General features: G+C 37.5%; 1 protein-coding gene across 1 annotated transcript in view; it reads left to right on the top strand.

Moving 5' to 3' along the window:
* Positions 1-16,459, top strand: part of LOC127029115 (AP-3 complex subunit beta-1-like) — a 184,332-nt gene that overhangs the window by 97,760 nt on the left and 70,113 nt on the right. The window contains 6 exon segments of the mRNA XM_050914761.1: positions 3,916-4,102; positions 5,062-5,095; positions 5,097-5,190; positions 9,688-9,796; positions 11,755-11,911; positions 15,440-15,614. Coding sequence (XP_050770718.1) covers positions 3,916-4,102; positions 5,062-5,095; positions 5,097-5,190; positions 9,688-9,796; positions 11,755-11,911; positions 15,440-15,614 — 756 coding nt within the window.

Below are 16,459 nucleotides of genomic sequence, written 5' to 3'. Positions count from 1 at the left end.
CTATGACTTTGTTATTTTTTCACTGTCCATAAAATATCTCATTTGATTTGCTGTTAATTTCCTTAGTCCAAACACTTAATGCAGCACATTCTCAGGAATACTTTTTAAGATTCAAGATTTTTTTTAATAAGAATTTTCAATATCCTTTAAAACCTGTGATCACCCCATGAGTTTTCAAAGGCTATTTATAATTTAAGGAAGAGCTTCAGCTTCATTCCTATCTGGATAAATATGTAATAAGAACAGGCTTTCTTCAGGTCGTCTATGTTGTTTGGTAAACTTGCTTCCATTTTTCATCACTTAGGGACATAAAAATCCTTATGAATGTGCTAGATAGCTGTCTAAATGGAGCTCATATAAGAGAAAGAGTTATGCAGAAAATGTCATCTAATTGCCTTAGCTGTTTCTTGCATGTAGCAAGAAGAATAAAGAGATTTTGATGTGTTTCTGTTGTGTAACACAGTAGGAGTCCCACCATAAAAAGTCCCTAGTAATCCTAGTGTGTAAACAGATATTTTGTCAAATGTGGTTTAGCACAATAGCCTGGTCTTATGTATCTAAAGAATCAAGTTACTGCAAGCTAATGATATCAGAGTGGATAGATAGCTGTTTCTCTCCCACTGTAGAGCCTCATCCATTGGTGATATTTGTATTATAAAGTTTTTCGAGTGGGGATCTACCAAAAGGTGAATTGCTGCTAATATAGGATAGGCATTAAATTTTTAAATAGAACTATTGCCACTAGAAAATTCTGGAAATGTTGCTGAAGGATGACTTGAAGTATACTTTTCACATTAGCTAAACCAAAATGTACAAACAATAGTAATAGATGCTAACAGTGTGGGGATAAAATAAGTGATATTATGCCTATATAATGAGCATGTCCAGATAACAAGCGATGTTGGCATATGATAATAAATGTATTATATCATATATCAGAATACTCTTACTGTACTATGAAGCAATCATGGTGTGCAGATTCTGTCATATTTCACCAAATTAACTTGCTCAAATAATTTTCAGCTTCTTATGGATATTCCTTTGTTGGAAAAACTGATATATATTAATTAATTTATTTTTTTGTTTTTAATTAAAATGAATTGTTTCTATTAGCTATCTCCATGTAGAAAAGCTTCTCTAACTTGTTTGGTTGCGTTGCCATGAGACAAGAAAAAAATTAGTGTTTTTGTCCTGGTTTCGGCTGGGACAGAGTTAACTCTCTTCTTAGTAGCTGGTACAGTGCTGTGTTTTGGATTTAGTGTGAGAATGATGTTGATAACACTCTGATGTTTTAGTTGTTGCTAAGTAGCGCTTATCTTAAGCCAAGGACTTTTCAGTTTCCCATGCTCTGCCAGCAAGCAGGTGTGCAAGAAGCTGGGAGGGAGCACAGCCAGGGCAGCTGACCTGAACTAGCCAAAGGGATATTCCATACCATGGAACGTCATGCTCAGTATATAAACAGGGGGGAGTTGGCCGGGCGGCGCGGATCGCGGCTCGGGAACTAACTGGGCATTGGTCAGCGGGTGGTGAGCAATTGCATTGTGCATCACTGGTGGTTTTTTTGTTTGTTTGTTTGGTTGGTTGGTTTTTTCCCTTCCTCCCCCTCCTTTTTTGTTATATTCCTTTTCATTACTATTATTATTATTATATTTCATTATTACTATTGTTAGTATTATATTTTACTTTAGTTATTAAACTGTTCTTATCTCAACCCACGAGTTTTACTTTTTTTTTCCCCTCTTTCCTCCTCCTCACCCCACTGGGAGGGGGAAGGGGGAAGCGGCTGCATGGTGCTTAGTTGCTGGCTGGGGTTAAACCACGACAGTTTTCTTGCTGTTTTCATGAAAACTACTTATACTATTTATGATGCTTGCAAGGAGACTTCTTGCAGATATGGAGCATTCTTCCATATAAATTTGTTATGTCTTTATCTGTATTGGACGATATGGAAAAGATATTTTAGGGGAAAGGAAAGGGGAGAGGAAGAGGGAAAGGATCATGGAAATGATCATCCCATTAAAGAAAATGCAGTCTTTCAGGATCAACTCTTTATCTAATTCCATCAATGCTCATCAAAAAAGTGCCCACCATGATAGCAAGGCCCTCAACTTTTCCCATCCCTATAGCACTTCACAAGCAAACACCAGTGTTTTGTGATCCATTCTGCTGAGCTTTCTGCCATGACAGCAAGGAGACTTTTTTTGTTTTACAGAGGAGAAGTGATGGCAAAGGCTGCGGGAGGTATTCCCCATTTAGTTTAATCCATGCTACCTGAGAACACTCCCTTCCAATTCCATTTAGATTGAACAGCATAAATCCTGCATGAGTGCAGATTATGTATATTCTGTCTGATGCAGTTGTTTAAAATTTTATACCTTGATATAGAAATAGCTGCCAATAAGCTGTAAAATACATATAGGAAAGTTTTCCCTTTCCCAGAGCTAAGACAGTACCTTGGGGGAAAAAATACCTTTTCATAGAACCATCCTTGGGTATCAGAGAGAAAAAAAAAAATGAAAAATGTTTCACTGAAAGGTTTTTTTAACTATGCTTTTACTATTATTCTAATGTAACATGACTAATTTCTTCAAATCTTTGGTACCATAGGGTATTTTGTGAAATGCTTGCATATATTGCAGTTAAAATTAAAACCAGTTTTTGTTTACTGTGTATTTCACTTACAGGAATTAATCGGTATTCTGAAAAAGTATTTTTACATCTATAGAAAAACTTTAACTTGCATCCTCAAGGTGGAAATTATTAAACTGAACATAATAAAATTGACTGAATTTTTCACATATTCTTCCCCTCACATAATTGAAACTGCATTATCGTTATAACAATAGCATGATAAACAGGATTAAATCCTCCTTGACAATACATTTTTAATCCTGTGTTATTCATCCATTCTGAGTTGATATACTAAAAATTTACTTCCTTATGACGGTATATTATTTTTGCTCTTTTTCCTGTTTGCTTGTATATAAAGGAAGTGGCATACTTTTTTCAAATGTATCTAATGGATACAAGTCTGTTCAGCATTATTGTTCTGTTTACAGTATTTCTAAGGTGCTGGGAAAGTCTCCCTGATTTTCTTTTTGTTTGTTTTAAAAATTTAACTGAATTATTAAAATTATTTAATACATGTTAATATTCTCAGGCATCAAATTAGGGAATCCTATTATGCTGTAAAAAGCTGTGATAATATAAGTTGCTCTCTTACATAAATAAATGACTGATATTACTGAAGGCTTTAAGCTTCAAGAAAAAAATGGAAGAAGTCTTTTATCCTTGTTTTTAGAGGGCATCAGCAGCTTGTTTTTATGAAAAAGTAACAGCTAAATGCACTGCAAATAATTTGCAGTAATCCAGTTCAGTGATTCATGCGTCTGCTTTAACGGGTCATAATTCAGGATAAAGTAACTGAGTGCAGTCAGAGTGCAGACACTGCTTATGCCAGGGACAGTATCTCTTCATAAAACATACCTCAGCAGAAGCAGTTTGCCAGCCCCCTAATACCCTCTGATGTTTTGATGTCCTGCATATTTTTCTGATTAAGTTTTGAGTGCCATGTTTTTAGTCGTATTTCCACATTCATTATCCTCACATAGACCCTTCAGCGGGTTTGCCATATATGATTATTTTTTTAATGATGCCTTTCTTTCCACTTCAGCAGTTTAATAATCTAGCACATGGCTGCTTCTCAGTACTCAGCATTCACCTCCCCAATACAGAAGAGGACATGTGCTTTGGCTTCAGAATTCCATTTGCAGCTTTAGAAATGCATATTCCCTGTGGAACAACATTTTTTTGACATAACCATTCATTTTTATTACCTCTTTAAATATGTTTATCCAGAGTTATCAATAATCATAAATAACTTGTATTCTGTTCTCGTCCTGTTTTTTTCCACAGACAAAATTGCCTACCCAGTATGTATTAAATCTTGGCAAGTATGATCAAAGCTACGACATCAGAGACCGTACAAGATTTATTAGGCAGCTTATTGTTCCGAGTGAGAAGAGTGGAGCTTTAAGCAAATATGCCAAAAAAATATTTCTGGCACAGAAACCCACCCCGTTGCTTGAGCCTCCTTTTAAAGGTATAACTGCCAACATCATTTGGTAAATGTTCATTGTGTAAAGGAATGTGGCAGCCTATTCTATTTCAAATATGCTCACAAATTGTGTCACTTAGCAAATACAAATGATTAATATGCAAGGATACTCGCTCTGCTTACTTGCTTTTCAGCAAGCAAGGTTTGCATGGTGCACACACAGTCCATTTCTCTGATGATAAACCCTGACAAACTGATCCATTTCTATTCATGTAGATTTTAAATTTGGTTTAAATAACAAGAGGTGCGTCTTTTGAGGAAAACTATTCTTCCATTTAGGAAAACAGCTCTAGTCTTTTATCTGGACTTTAATAGAAGATTGTTAATGTGAGTATTGCAAATGTTTTATGAATCTGAAATAAATTGAATCTTGATAGATTAGGTTTTTATTATTTTTCTCCAAAGTGATAATTTTCCCTGTATGTTTTCCCTGTCTTTTTACAAGAAAGAACAATTGTCTGTCTTCTCAAATTAAAAGGTTATCAGGTTATCTTAATTAAAAATGCTGTTATTGTGACGATTTGCAATTTTAATTTTCATACTTACTTAGTCCCAGTATTGAAGCTCTAAAAGGAGCTCCATTTTGAAGGAAAAACTATTAACATTCTGGATGTGTTTGTGCCAAGACATGTATATGGATTGTTTAACTGTGCTGTCGTTCTTAATATTCACAGTAAAGTAATTTTTAGAGAAGCTACATTTCAAAGCAACACCTCTGAACACACTGACTGATTAGCTTTTTTATTGACCATTATGAGGGAGATTATTGTAATCTGTGGACTGAAATCAGTTTTTTGACCTATGAAGAGCTTCCAGTTTATATTTATTCCATGACATTTGAGGTAATATAATGGCAATTACCTTTAGCCCTGATTAAGATTGCTCTTTGTGGTAGAGCTCATGGTGTTTGTGTATTTCTCCCCTCCCCCACTTTTTTTTAATAGATCGGGATCATTTCCAGCTTGGCACCTTGTCTCACGCTGAACAGCCGAGCCACTGGCTACCTGGAGCTGTCTGACTGGCCAGAGGTGGCGCCTGACCCCTCTGTCCGAAACATCGATGTAGCCGAGTCGGTACGTTGTCATTGTTAAAAGTAACTTTGCTGGACGCACTCATCGATATAGAATATTATCTTAAAATATAAGTATTTAAATATTATCTGTATGCCGTACTGAAAAATGTTGATGCATGTGAACATCGATGCGGTTTGTTTTAGCTTGGAAATGGAACATTTGAAAACCTGCAAGATGCTTACTCTTTCTTTTCAATGAGAGAAGTGGATCAACTGTAGGCCACTTCTGCTTCGCTTATGGATTAAATGGACTTTTTTCCCCCTCCATCCCACTTTTGATTTTACACCTCTTATATTTGCTGTGCTGCAGTATGTTAATTGCTGTTGAGGATGAGTGTTGCTAGAATACCAAAATAGGAGGTGAACGGAGGTTTGTTAGTGTACAAATCCAAGTCTAAACAGAAAAAAACTAGGTAATATAAACAAAAGGCAGCAGCAGGGGGAAAAATTATGTGTGTTTCAAAGTATAAAGTTTGGAGGAGACCAGGGTTTACATTTCAGATCATTTGAACAGAATTAGGAAAGTTTATAAAAGGAAAATGTCATCTATTAGTGCACTAGTCATTTGTTGACATTATGGGCTAGTCTACTACCGATAGATTTTTGTTACTGGATTGTAAACTCTGAGGCAGAGTCATGTTCTGGTACCAGAGTTGTGATTTATGTATGTCATGGTTTAACCCCAGCTGGCAACTAAGCACCACACAGCCGCTTGCTCACTCCCCTTCTGGTGGGATGGAGGAGGGAATCGGAAGGGTAAAAGTGAGAAAACTCGTGGGTTGAGATGATAAAGACAGTTTAATAGGTAAAGCAAAAGCTGCGCACGCAAGCAAAGCAAACCAAGGAATTCATTTACCACTTCCCATCGGCAGGCAGGTGTTCAGCCATCTCCAGGAAAGCAGGGCTCCATCACATGTAACGGTTGCTTTGGAAGACAAACGCCATTACTACGAACATCCCCCCCGCCTCCTTCTTCTTCCCCCATCTTTATATGCTGAGCATGACATCATATGGTATGTAATATCCCTTTGGTCAGTTGGGGTCAGCTGTCCCGGCTGTGTCCCCTCCCAACTTCTTGTGCACCCCCAGCCTCCTCGCTGGTGGGGTGGTGTGAGAAGCAGAAAAGGCCTTGACTCTGTGTAAGCACTGCTCAGCAGTAACAAAAACATCCCTGTATTATTGTCCTGGTTTCAGCTGGGACAGAGTTAATTTTCTTCCTAGTAGCTGGTATAGTGTTATGTTTTGGATTTAGTATGAGAATAATGTTGATGATAACACACTGATGTATATAAACTGGGGGGAGTTGGAGTAGCCGCAGTGCCTGTCGTGGGGGTTGGAGAAGCCGCATTGTCTGTTGCCAGGGTTGGAGTAGCCGCAGTTCCTGTCGGTCTGTTTTCCCTCCCTTCCCCCTGAGGGTGCTGCATAATATCGAGCAGTGTTTGGTAGATATTGGCCAGGGCCCAGCACAGTGCAATAAATTGTGCCTCTTTGGAATTGCCACAGCATTTTCCTTTCAGATATTTTATCACTTTATCAGGGTCCTGTAGTTGTTCGGGAGTGAAGTTCCAAACCATTGGAGGTGAGAAGTTCTCTAGATACCTGCCCATATTCTCCCACATGCCATGCCAGCCATGGCTGTCCAGCCTCGGGGCAGATCTCTGGGTGGTATTGTTAAATAGTTGTTTAACCTTAAACAAGGCCTGGAACACATTCAGGAGACATAGCAATAGGAACATGCTGCTTTGAACATCCCAAGGATATTCAAAATTCTCAAGAGCTATTGTAATGTGCCTGGAGGAGAAGGGGAAGGTGAAGAAATGTGTCTCCCCCCCCCATGGATTGGCTCTCCGATGAGAAAAGGTACAAGGTGTAATTATTAATAGTTTCTGATAGACGGCTCCCGAAGCACGGAGGTGACAGCAATGCTGAGTACAAATACCAGATTAGTTTCATGACCAGCAATTCTATCGTATCATAAGCCAGTGTTACAAAGTAGAACAACATGATAACTCTGGCCCAGTTCCCACGGGTGATAAACAGCACAACAGGGAGCATATACTGCAAGTAAGGTATTACATAACGCACCTTTAAGAACAAGCGCACCAACTTTGAGAGCAAATACATCAACATTGTGACCAGCAACTATTGAACTAATATAATGTATGTTTATAACAAATTTGTTCTAACACATTCCAGTCAGATTTGTCATTATCTCAACCTGTCAAGCCCCACGTTGGGCACCAAAAAGGACTGTTGTGGTTTAACCCCAGTCAGCAACTAAGCACCACGCAGCCACTCACTCACTCCCCCCACCCAGTGGGATGGGGGAGAGAATCGAAAAAAAAAAAAACCTCATGAGTTGAGATAAAGACAGTTTAATAGGACAGAAAGGAAGAAAATAATGATAATGATAATAATAATAATAAAATGACAATAATAATAGTAAAAGAATTAAAATATACAAAACAAGTGATGCACAATGCAATTGCTCACCACTCATTGACCGATGCCCAGTTAGTTCCCGAGCAGTGATCCACCCCTCCCAGCCAACTCCCCCCTGTTTATATACTGGGCATGACATCATATGGTATGGAATATCCCTTTGGCCAGTTTGGGTCAGCTGTCCTGGCTGTGTCCCCTCCCAACTTCTTGTGCCCCTCCAGCCTTCTTGCTGGCTGGCCATGAGAAGCTGAAAAATCCTTGACTTAGGATAAACACTACTTAGCAACAACTGAAAACATCAGTGTGTTATATCCACATTATTTTCCTACTAAATCCAAAACATAACACTATACCAGCTACTAGGAAGAAAATTAACTCTATCCCAGCTGAAACCAGGACAATTATCAACACTGTTTTCAGCACAAATCCAAAACATAGCCCCATACCAGCTACTAAGAAGAAAATTAACTCTATCCCAGCCAAAACCAGCACAATGTATCAGGTACCAGAGTCCTAATAAATGTCAGTGAAAGCTATTGAACAGTAACAGAAATTGAAATGTATTGGAATATACTGTGCTGATGGCGCTTCCAGAGATATGTTGTTGTAACAGGTATACCCAAAAAGCCATGTGGTCCTTGTCATGAGCCAACTTCCACAATAAATCGCATGTGAATTAATTTGTGTATAAGATGTTAGGAATAGAATGGGTAGAGAAAATTCTAAAAAATAGGTATGACTTGCAGAAGCCAGTAAACAGCAATATGGTGGAACAAGCATTTCTCCTTAGTACCTTAATATTACTTGTCTACCTTCTTATATACATTTCAGGAGAAGAGGTATTTGTGTACAAACTTCTGAAAGCTTTTATGAAGAGAGTCTGAAGGCAATTAACTCAAGCAGGGGATTATAAATGATAGGGTTGGCATGAAAGAATGTGTGGAGGCACCTTTGTCCATAAAAACAAAAAGTATTGCAGGAAATTGATCAAATGGAGTAACATCCATCTACAACATAACAGAAAACGTCTCCCTCCAACCATTTAAACCTCAAAACAAACATGAAAATCCTTTCCCCGAGTTTTTTTGCAAATATTTTCTTTGGAGAGTGTCTCATTCTCATTAATTTTGTGGTTCCTCTAATACTGCATATGCCTACACAATGTATATGAGTGGAGCTGAGTTGTTAAGCTGCAATCCATTATTAAATCTCAAATTGTCATTCATATCCAAAAGAATATTGGCTTTTTAAAATACCAGTTGCTGGGTGGAGCATTACAAAGCTTTGGTAGCTTTTGGTGTTTAAGAGGAGGCCAGTGTGTCACTAGAGCCGTACACCATTGCAGGTCACTGTTAGAGCTCTTTCAAAAGTTAGTCTTATTCTAGATCACAGCAGTCACTGAGGCAGACCCGTATCACTCTGTTGATATGGTTTTCTGCCTATTTTTTTTTTTCCTGGACTGAGTTTTTCTTCTGCTTCTCTAGTAGTATAGAGGGATATGAAAAGAAAAAAAAGTCTGGCCAAAGTATTCCCACATTCTGGTGTTCTCTTGGTGGTAAGAATTACTTTTATTTAGAGAATTGAAGAGAAAGTGAAATATAATTCCTCTGTGGCTACTGGAACTTCTGCTGCCTACTGGGTCCATGTCTGTTTTCCCCTTAAAACTTGGGATGATAAAGGTGGTGACTAGCCATATTTACCCTTCGTTCCAGTTGTAGGCTAAACTCAGCTGGATCTAGAGATAAAACTCTCAGACTTCAGGTTCTTTTGGCATAGAAATTTATTTATGGTTACTGATGCTTTTAATCTGCCTTAGTAAATCTTTTTCTGGCCTCTCTAATAGACATATCTCACCTTTTATAGGTATGTACAAAACTTTTAGTGCTCCTAATTGTGTAAAAATAAGAGAAGTTTAATAGTTTCTCTTGACTTGCTTAAAGAATTTATTTAGAAACTGCCTAATACTACTACTGCAGGTGTTTTTCTTTGCTGTGTTGTGTGTATATTTTTGTATTGCTGGTTGTAAAAGTAAACTTAAGTTGAAATTTATTTACAGGCAAAGGAATGGACTGTAATTCTAGGTAAGACAAATAAAGAGAAACCTACTGAAAAGTTCTACTCTGAATCAGAAGAGGAAGATGAGTCTGCCAGTACTACTGCAACAGGTAGGTGTTTGGAAACCAACTTGCATCTCCACTGCCTGGAGAACTGTATCTTCAGAACTGGCCACTACTGAAAAAGAATTGGAAAAAAAATTCAAAAAAAGCCAGAGGTATGTATAAAATCAGGAAATCGGGGGAAAAGTTTACATTCACTGTAGCTGTGTAATAGCTGCTAATTGTACAGATATGGCTTGTGTGTTCATTAAATGAGTTAGACTTTGCTTTGTTTCCCAGTTAAAAAAGCTGGCATGCTATTTTCATCCTGCTTGGAGCCTAGTAAGAGTAGTGAGAGTTAGTAACTTCAGTTAAAACTAAATGCACCTAACTTTTTGTGGGAAGAGTGTGATGCCTGTAAATGTGGAATTTTCCACTTACTAAAATTGTTGTGGCTGGACCAAATTGGATTTTTACTGTTTTGGGGAAGTCAGGAAGGCTCTAAGATAAGAGTCTCCTAAATAATGTCACTAGGACAGTTCGACCTTAGAGAAAATAGTTATGCAGAATCATAAAGATAAAGAAATTTTAAAACAAGCGCCTCAACCAAAACAGACTACCCTTGAAGGACATGATATACATGATTTCAGAACTGAGTATGCACAAAAACAGAGGTCAGCCAGCGGACACAGTGAGGAAGAGTATATCCTTCATCCAGAGACCCCTGACGACCACCCAGAGACATAAACAGACATGCGCAAGAGACATTTGCATATGATAATGAGTTCCTGGAAATCTGATGAATATGTATGTATAAGCTTGTATATAAACTATGCAATTAACCTGACCAGACACACACAATAGGAGGAGATATCCCCTGTGTGTCCAGCGCTGCAATAAAGAATACCTACTTAATAGTCCCTAGACTATTGAGTCTTTGATTTCAGCCTTTCACGGCAACAAGTGCCTATATGCTTGGTTGTTGGGAACCGTAAGTCTTGAATGTTTTCTGGAATTTGTTGTTGATTAAGTACTATTTTGATAACATGTGCTGCTGTGTTGATAAATGGCCAAACTTGTTTAACTGTGTACTATTTCATGGGGGTTATTTATTAAATTGTATTATAGTTTTGCTCTGAAGTTCTACATGACGTTTTCTATTTATTATAATGGGGGTGATGATGGAGAAGATAACTGACAGCTGCCTATCAAGTTAAGTGAGCTAAGGTTCTTTTGACCAGTCTCTCACTTAATGCCAGATAGGCAGTTCCCCAAGACAGTTGTTTCAGTAGATGTTAATATAGTTCAGATGTACTGAAGAACATCATTCTCCCAGGTCCAGACTTTAGACACAGAAAATGTTTAGTATTAGAGACTTAAAAGAATTAGCAACATCTAGTTGAATGGAAGAGGGGCACTTTCAAATCTTAATTTGGAGCTTCTTCCCTCTCATTCCTAAACTGAGGAAATATGCAGAAGTGCTTAAGAATTGTATCACTGAAATTAATGATCTCTGAAGCAAGAAAATAATATATTCACTTCAGATATTTGAATATTTTGTAACTATATGATTAATTAGAGGATGAATAACTTTTTTAAATCAGTGATTCAATCATCATAGCTATCGGTATTCAAAAATAGTTTATCTAATTAAGCAATTGATTGAAAAGATAATATTGCAGTTAAGTGAATCTATAGATTAGAGATTTTGAGGTCATCTCCAGCTCCTGATAGGGTTATGTAATTTTGAAGAATCTACATACAATTAATTTATTATTGGGAGTTCTAATTTGATAAAATACAATACTGTAGGCTGAAGAGAACAGGTCTTTAATCAGCAAAATTTTGTAAATGTTAGGGGAAAGTGATTTTCTTGCATGCTTTTGACACAGGGTAAATAATGCTAAAGCTTGCAATTGGATCTTAAAATACTAAAACATTGTTTTATTTAAAAAAACCTTGGATTTCTAAAATACTGATTATGTAAGATATTTAGAAAAAATTGTAAGGGTTGTTTTTTATTTCAGAGAGCAAGTCTGGCAGTGAAAGCAAGAAGGAAGATAAGGAGGAAGGCAGCAGTGATGAGAGTAGTGGGAGTTGTTCTTCCAGTGGAGAATCAAGTGACAGTGAATTAGACAGCAAAGAAAGTACTGCAAAGAAAACATCTAGAGCTGCTGCTGAAAGGTAGGTATACATTTGTATGGCTTTAATTTTTTTGTGACACTAGCTGTTAAAGCACTCTTCCTGTAAACAGTCTGCTAAGCCTTTAATTAGTCTTTTTTTGGGTGTATTGGCCAATGACTGATGTCTCCTGTTTCAGTGTATGCCAGTAATATATTCAGTGTATGAATTGGGTTCATATTTTCATTAATCGGACTACTCTTATGTTTGGAATTAATTTCTGACTTCAGTAAAATCTTGGGTGGCTTTTTGAAAATTGATGTAACCTTGGAAGGCTGAATAAGTGATCAAACAGTTGTATGAAATACTTAATTACCTTTTGCAGCAATTTTGCTGAGAGCTAAAATTAAGTCCTTCAACACTTTGCCATTATGTAACTAAGACAATTGATTTTTCTAAATAATGTTATATTAGAAAGATTATGATCCAAATATTAGAGACAAGGGCTGTGAAGGGAAACAGTCATAAGATATTTAAGTGTTAGCACTTTTTAAGATTGCCCATTATCAACAGCATTATCATGTATTAAAGTATCATTAAAATTTTGAGTAATTGGGGCTAATACCTTGGATTGTATGAATCTGTTTCTTCCACTGCTGTCAGCAAGTGGCCTCTGCAGACATGATCTCCCTTTACTCTGTGGTCTGCTGCCATCTCACTTGATGAGTTTGCAGCTCAGCTCAGTCGTGGCTGACAGCGCTGATTGGGGTGCAGTACGCACTCTGCTCCTTTTATTACAGACAGTAATTAAAGCAGCTCGCCTTGCCACTTCCATAACAAACACAGCATAATGCCCTAATTATGACTTTATTAATTTAAGTCAGGATGTAATGATTTTAAAAGTGATTTATATTGTTTTTCCTGTTCAGAACAAATTAAATCTGTAGGTTAAATTAATACAGGCTTTTCATCATCACAAAGTTAAAAAGCTACTTACCAGTAAATTCTTTTCATTAGAATAACATCTGAAATTTTAAGCAGTAAGGTAAACAATGATTACCCATCAAAACTGGCTGATATACAATAAAGTAACATTTTTAATCTTCAAATCTAGTTTTAAAGATAAGCTATGTGTTTTGAAAAACAACTTGCTTCGTTTATATAATGGGTTCACAATAACTTATTTGTTGATACAACTACAGCTCCTATTCAATGCCAATGAAGGAAATGTAGATAATTTTGTCAGTACCTGTGTTATAAGTCATGAAGAAGAAACTTTAAACAGTGTACGTTAGCAAATTTTTATGTGTAGCTCATTGACATCAAACAAGTTTTTAAACGTTGTCATATTGAAACTTAATTTTGATAGTTCCTATTATTTCACTATTTTTAACAATCAGATATGCTACATTAAACTGTTTTTGTAAAGTGTACTCATTTCATTTTTAGCTTTGCAAGCTTCAAGTTTGCTGCTTTCAGAAATAATGCTTTTGGCTATTAAAATTTTGGGGGTTTATTTCAACTTCAATTACATGGGTAGATATTATTAGCATGGCTTAATTTTTAATATTGATTTTTAATAATTTTGATCGAATTTGATTTAGGCAATTCAGTCCTGGGAAGTTCTGGGGAACTTGGAAGATGGCATTGCCCCTAACTTTTTTCCTTTCTGTCACATTATATTTTTCAATTCCCCTTCTCTGTATTTTTCCCTTCTAAAAATATTGCCATCTGAAACAGTAATGCAGCATAGTATATTCTTTTATACTGCTCCTAAAGCTAAGCAGAAATGTATAACAACTTAATTTGAGTCCAAAGGGACTCTTAATAGTTGAGTTTAATTATTATTTGTTTAATTATTGACGACCTTGTTACCCTTCAAGCACTTTAGTATCTGATTTATTGTCTTGGGGAGGAAACTGAATCAGGTGGTGTATGAAACACATGATTTGGAAGTATAAGTTGGTTGCCTGCAGATTCAAGAAGGGAGGTTTTCTTTCTATATGCAATACTAATTTATCTGCTCCATGATAACCATTAGAAAGCAATTTTCATTTCCTGCGATATTTCTAGGTAGTAACTCCCCTCAAGACAAAAGGGTAATCTACTAATTTGTAGTTCTAGTATTATTAGAAGTGAATAAGGCAGATTTTGATAATATTCAGTAGCTGTTAGCACAGAGCAACATAATCCAACATTGCCATGGTGAACAGAACTTTACTGTGTGAAGAATAGTGTCTCTGAAGTCCATTAGCTGTAAGGTACTCAATATGACCAAAGGTGTCAGAATGTAATAGCTCTTCTGTATAAACTCTTTAATGGGTTAAAATGTTTGTAGGTATTATAGGTTGTCTTTCTAGGTGGTTTGATTTAGAAGAATTAATGAACAAATTCAATGCATTGATTTTTTTTAAAAGCAATATTACTTTGCAAAAACATCTTATAACCCATTGCATTGGGTTTGCGTGGCAAGGTTTTGGTAGTGGGGGGGGGGCTACAGGGGTGGCTTCTGTGAGAAGCTGCTAGAAGCTTCCCCTATGTCCGATAAAGTTAATGCCAGCGGGTTCCAAGACGGACCCGCCGCTAGCCAAGGCCGAGCCAATCAGCAACAGTGGTAGCGCCTCTGTGATAACATATTTAAGAAAGGGAAAAGAAGTTACAGGGGAGTGGCAGTTGCAGCCAGAGAGAGCGGAGTGAGAATATGTGAGAGAAACAACTCTGCAGACACCAAGGTCAGTGAAGAAGGAGGGGGAGGAGGTGCTCCAGGCACCGGAGCAGAGAGAGATTCCCCTGCAGCCCGTGGTGAAGACCATGGTGAGGCAGGCTGTCCCCCTGCAGCCCATGGAGGTCCACGGTGGAGCAGATATCCACCTGCAGCCCCTGGAGGACCCCACACCGGAGCAGGTGGATGCCTGAAGGAGGCTGTGACCCCGTGGGAAGCCCACATTGGAGCAGGCTCCTGGCAGGACCTGTGGCCCCGTGGCCCCGTGGAGAGAGGAGCCCACGCTGAAGCAGGTTTGCTGGCAGGACTTGTGACCCCATGGGGGACCCATGCTGGAGCAGTCTGTTCCTGAAGGACTGCACCCCGTGGATGGGACCCATGCTGGAGCAGTTCGTGAAGACCTGTAGCCCATGGGAAGGACTCACATTGGAGAAGTTCGTGAAGGACTGTCTCCCGTGGGAGGGACCCCATGCTGGAGCAGGGGAAGAGTGTGAGTCCTCCTCCCCCTGAGGAGGAAGGAGCGGCAGAGACAACATGTGATGAACTGACTGCAATCCCCATTCCCCGTCCCCCTGTGCCACTCGGGGGGAGGAGGTAGAGAATTTGGGAGTGAAGTTGAGCCCGGGAAGAAGGGAGGGGTAATAATCGTAATTAGTGTGGCTTTGGTGAGCACCTGGCATCCAGCCAGGGTCAACCCACTACAGTCGCATGGATCGTAGCATGAGCATCTTAGCCGAGTTTCCATTATCATGAAGAAATATTGACTTAAAACTCATTTAATAAAACTTTGAAATGTTAATGTAGGATACTTCCTAAGCACATTTCTTTAGTGGTTTTAAGTCTCTCTCAATTTTTTTTTCAATATGTAGTGATTCAGAGGACATTAAAAAGAAAGCAAAGGAGATCTCCAAAGAGAGAAACACATCCAGTTCCTCTGATACAGAGTCCACTTCATCAGAAGAAAGATCTTCAGACTCCAAGTCAGAATCAGACTCTAAAAGTGACTCTGAGTCTGGAAAATCTAGAAGTGCTACCTCTAGTAAGGTAAAATGTTTAAAAATATAAATTATAAAATATGAAACGATGCATCTAACAATCTATGTGTGTTTCTTTCCGGGGGAATGGAGATGGGTAGTGGTTTTATGGATATCTAAAAAAATAGAATTTCTGAAAATATTTGTTGACCTTTCATAAAAAGACTGATCCCAAAGTAGTAACTGTTTGATAGTTTAAGCAAGTAAGAATATTTTATAATGAAAACCATATTTCGATTTTAATTCTGTTATACTTTTACTCCAGATAGATGAAGAATAATAGAACCTAATTATTTTCTTTAGATTACTGTTGAACTGGATGAAAACATGGTATATGGATATTTCACAAAAATAATACCCTGATTTGGGATGATTATTATATTAAAATGGGATCTTAAAGTATAATTTCTACAGGACCTGAGTCTGACAGGAAGCAAAGCAAAGAAAGAAATGTTAGTACATTGTTTCTTAAGGGTTTGAAGATATTCTAGTAGAACCACTAGCTTTGTTTTAAAATTTCCTGCTAAAATTGAGAATAGTGCAGTTAATGCATCTACACTTTAGGTGTATACATAGATTAGTAGAATTAATATTCTTAATGAGTAATCAACTTTTATTGTTCTCTGATAGGAATAAAGCTTATAAAGGGTTCCGTTACTTCAAATTATATTAGTTTTCTTACAACATTTACAAAGTAGCAAACTTTCAAATATGTCTTTTTTTTAAATTGGATTCTGAAATGTGTAAAGATGCAAAAGTGTTCAACAGAGCCATTCATGTGTGAATTAAGTTTGAATTGCTTACTTTAGTGAAGAAAAAGAGGTTAGAAGTTCATTTTACTCAAGCTAGCATTAT

This window comes from Gymnogyps californianus, unplaced genomic scaffold (genome assembly GCF_018139145.2).
Source record: "Gymnogyps californianus isolate 813 unplaced genomic scaffold, ASM1813914v2 HiC_scaffold_77, whole genome shotgun sequence".
NCBI lineage: Eukaryota > Metazoa > Chordata > Aves > Accipitriformes > Cathartidae > Gymnogyps > Gymnogyps californianus.
The sequence above is the reverse complement of the archived record's forward strand: the minus strand, read 5'-3'. Positions and strand labels throughout refer to the sequence as shown.